This window comes from Cololabis saira, chromosome 3 (genome assembly GCF_033807715.1).
Source record: "Cololabis saira isolate AMF1-May2022 chromosome 3, fColSai1.1, whole genome shotgun sequence".
Classification (NCBI taxonomy): Eukaryota; Metazoa; Chordata; class Actinopteri; order Beloniformes; family Belonidae; genus Cololabis; species Cololabis saira.
In genome coordinates, this window is record NC_084589.1 from 2,410,898 (window position 1) to 2,413,876 (window position 2,979).

The 2,979-nt window shown below is 43.1% G+C and overlaps 1 protein-coding gene across 1 annotated transcript in view; it reads right to left on the reverse strand.

The window, feature by feature from the left end:
- tsnare1 (T-SNARE Domain Containing 1) overlaps nucleotides 1–2,183 on the reverse strand; it is a 190,405-nt gene extending 188,222 nt beyond the window's left edge. The window contains exon 1 of the mRNA XM_061714611.1: nucleotides 2,103–2,183. Coding sequence (XP_061570595.1) covers nucleotides 2,103–2,183 — 81 coding nt within the window. The remainder of the gene's footprint in view (nucleotides 1–2,102) is intronic.
- Nucleotides 2,184–2,979: the final 796 nt, after the last annotated feature.

Sequence of the window (2,979 nt, forward strand, 5' to 3'; positions counted from 1 at the left end):
CGAGGCACCTCGTCACGACTGCTACCCAGTCCACATTGCACCGGCCTCTCATGTCCTTCCTGCGGGTGGTGGGCCTACGGGAAGGCGGGCCCACGTCGCCATTTCGGGCTGAGCCCGGCTGGGTCCCACAGGCAAAGACCCGGCCACCAGGCGCTCGCCTACGAGCCCCAACCCCAGCCTGGCTCCAGGGCGGGGCCCCGGTGACGCCGATCCGGGCGACGTAACGGTCCCTGATCTTCTCTTTGCCATGATTAGCTTTGGAATCGCTCTTAGTCTGGCCCGTCACCCAGGACCTGTTTGCCATGGGAGACCCTACCAGGGGCGTAATGCCCCCGACAACATAGCTCCTAGGATCACTCGGGCACACAAACCCCTCCACCAAAGTAAGGTGGTGGTTCAAGGAGTGGTCCTTTATTTTTATTACAGAAAAGAGCACTTAGAGTTATTTACAATACGCATTACAGAGAACACACCAACAGATTATTTATTGAATCAAGATTAACTGAAACTCGATGATTTGGTTAAATTACAGACACTCACAATCAAGTACACAGCTAAAGGTAAAGCATTACCAGAAAACTTACAATACATGTTTACTTTCAGTTCAAATAATGAAGATAGTCGTAGAAATTTAATTTTCTATTTGTCCGAACAACTTTAAAGCAGATGATTGTTTCTGTTGTTGGAATTAAGTTATGGAATTGATTACATTATGATTTAAAGGGCTGTATAAACATATTTCAGTTTAAAAAGTAATATAAAGAGAAAAAAATTGCAATGTTTCGATGAAATAGTTAAAATTTATAATATATGTGTAGCAGGGCGAGTGCTACCAGGGCCGACCGGATGGAGAGACACAGAGTTCGTGCAGACCCGTTTATTCAGCCACAAACACCACACAGTGCAGAAGCACAGCATCAGACAGCTCCTCCGACATTTTTCTTCTGCTGTCCAGCTCTGCCTTATAAGGCAGGCAGGGTGGAGGCGCGGCAGCCACTCAGGTTGATGGGACACAGGTGCGCGTGTCCCATCAACCTCTCCACCCTGCCACAATATGCGTATGGAGACAGACAATCTATCTTTGATTTTTTTGTTTTTCTTTCTTTGTGATGTTAACTAAGTCATTGTGCAGACTTTCTTCTTCCTGCTCCTTTCTGGTTATGGAAAATGCTTTTGATTGTGTTGTCATTTTACTTGTTTGTTTTTTTTTGTTTGCATATTTCCATGATTGGAATAAATAAAAATGAAATGAAATGAAATGATTGGGCTGAGAAGAATGAAGATACTGTCATGTTTGTTGTAACACGTCAATAACAGGCCGTCCTCATCAGAACCCCTCCTGTCTTTTATGCCCCCCCTACCCCCCTAACCTCCGACCACATCTGTTCTAGGGACTTCCACGTTGTTTTCAGCAAAACAATTTAAACCCACATTCTGAACACTTCACAGATAAATCCTCATCATTGAAATGCTGTGAAAAGGAACCATTATAACGCGAGGTCTTTACTGTCCGGACCTTTCTTTGGGCGGCCCCGCCGCTCTGAGATCCAACGCTGGACTTATATTAAAGGGGGTCTTTACACAAGTGATGCGGGACTGTAATAAATTACAGCTTTTTATAGCGCCGTTTTTAGCGCCCTTACTTCAGAGACACCGACTACAGTACCCAAAATCCCCCAGACTACAATAATAGAAATTACCGTAATGACCCTATATAATGCGCACCGCATTATAAGGCGCACTGCCGGGTTTTGAGAAAATTAAAGGCTTTTAGTTGTGCCTTAATACGGTATTTATTTATTTTTTCATGATGTTCATTATGATTTAATGTCTATGTGTGTGTGTGTGTGTGGGGGGGGGGGGGGGGGGGTTGGGGGGATGTGTACTGTGTGGGTATTAAAGTGAGGATGTGTGTTTTTAACCACGAGTGTGTGAGTTTTTCTCTGTTAAATGTTCATTTTATTGTGTAAGCCACTTTTCGTTCCTAGTGTCTGAAAAGTGCTATATAAATAACATTTGACTTGAAATTGATGAAGATTTTAAAAGGAGAATGAAATGACGCTTTTCATAAAACAAGTAAATGTGTATTTTTACTTACCTACCGGCTGGTAGCCTTGCCTAACCGGGCCTCCAAAGGGGCTACGTGTCCCAAAAGAGCCTCCGTCTATGGATCCATACGACATCCTGCGGATAGTTGGTGGTGTGTCAGCTGCAAGGCAAGAGAAATGACCACATTCAACGAAGGAAACGTTTCAAAGTAATGGACTTTTTCTAACATTGTGCTGTCTTCGGGTCAAAATGACCTAATCTCTCCTTCCTTCCTTCCTTCCTTCCTTCCTTCCTTCCTTCCTTCCTTCCTTCCTTCCTTCCTTCCTTCCTTCCTTCCTTCCTTCCTTCCTTCCTTCTTTCTTCTTTCTTTCTTTCTTCTTTCTTTCTTTCTTTCTTTCTTTCTTTCTTTCTTTCTTTCTTTCTTTCTTCTTTCTTCTTCTTTCTCCTTCTCCTTCTTTCTTTCTTTCCTTCCTTCCTTCCTTTCTTCTTTTTTCCCTTCCTTCCTTCTTTCCTCCTGCTCTCTCCTTTCTTCCTCCATTCCTCTTTCTTCTTTCTTTCTTCTTTCTTCTTTCTTTCTTTCTTTCTCTTTCTTTCTTTCTTTCTTTCTTTCTTTCTTTCTTTCTTTCTTTCTTTCTTTCTTTCTTTCTTTCTTTCTTTCTCTTCCTTCCTTCATTCTTTTTTCCCTTCCCTCCTTTTTTCCTGCTCTCTCCTTCCTTCCTTCTCTTCTTCCTTCCTTCCTTCCTTCCTTCCTTCCTTCCTTCCTTCCTTCCTTCCTTCCTTCTTTCTTTTGTCCTTTCCTCCCTTCCTTCTTTCCTTCCTTCCTTCTTTCCTCCCTTCTTCTCTTCCTCCCTTCCTTGACCTGAAGACAGCACAAGGATTAAGAATCCCACATTGGTAAAAGCCCCTCCCCATTTTATTTTAGATGCTTGT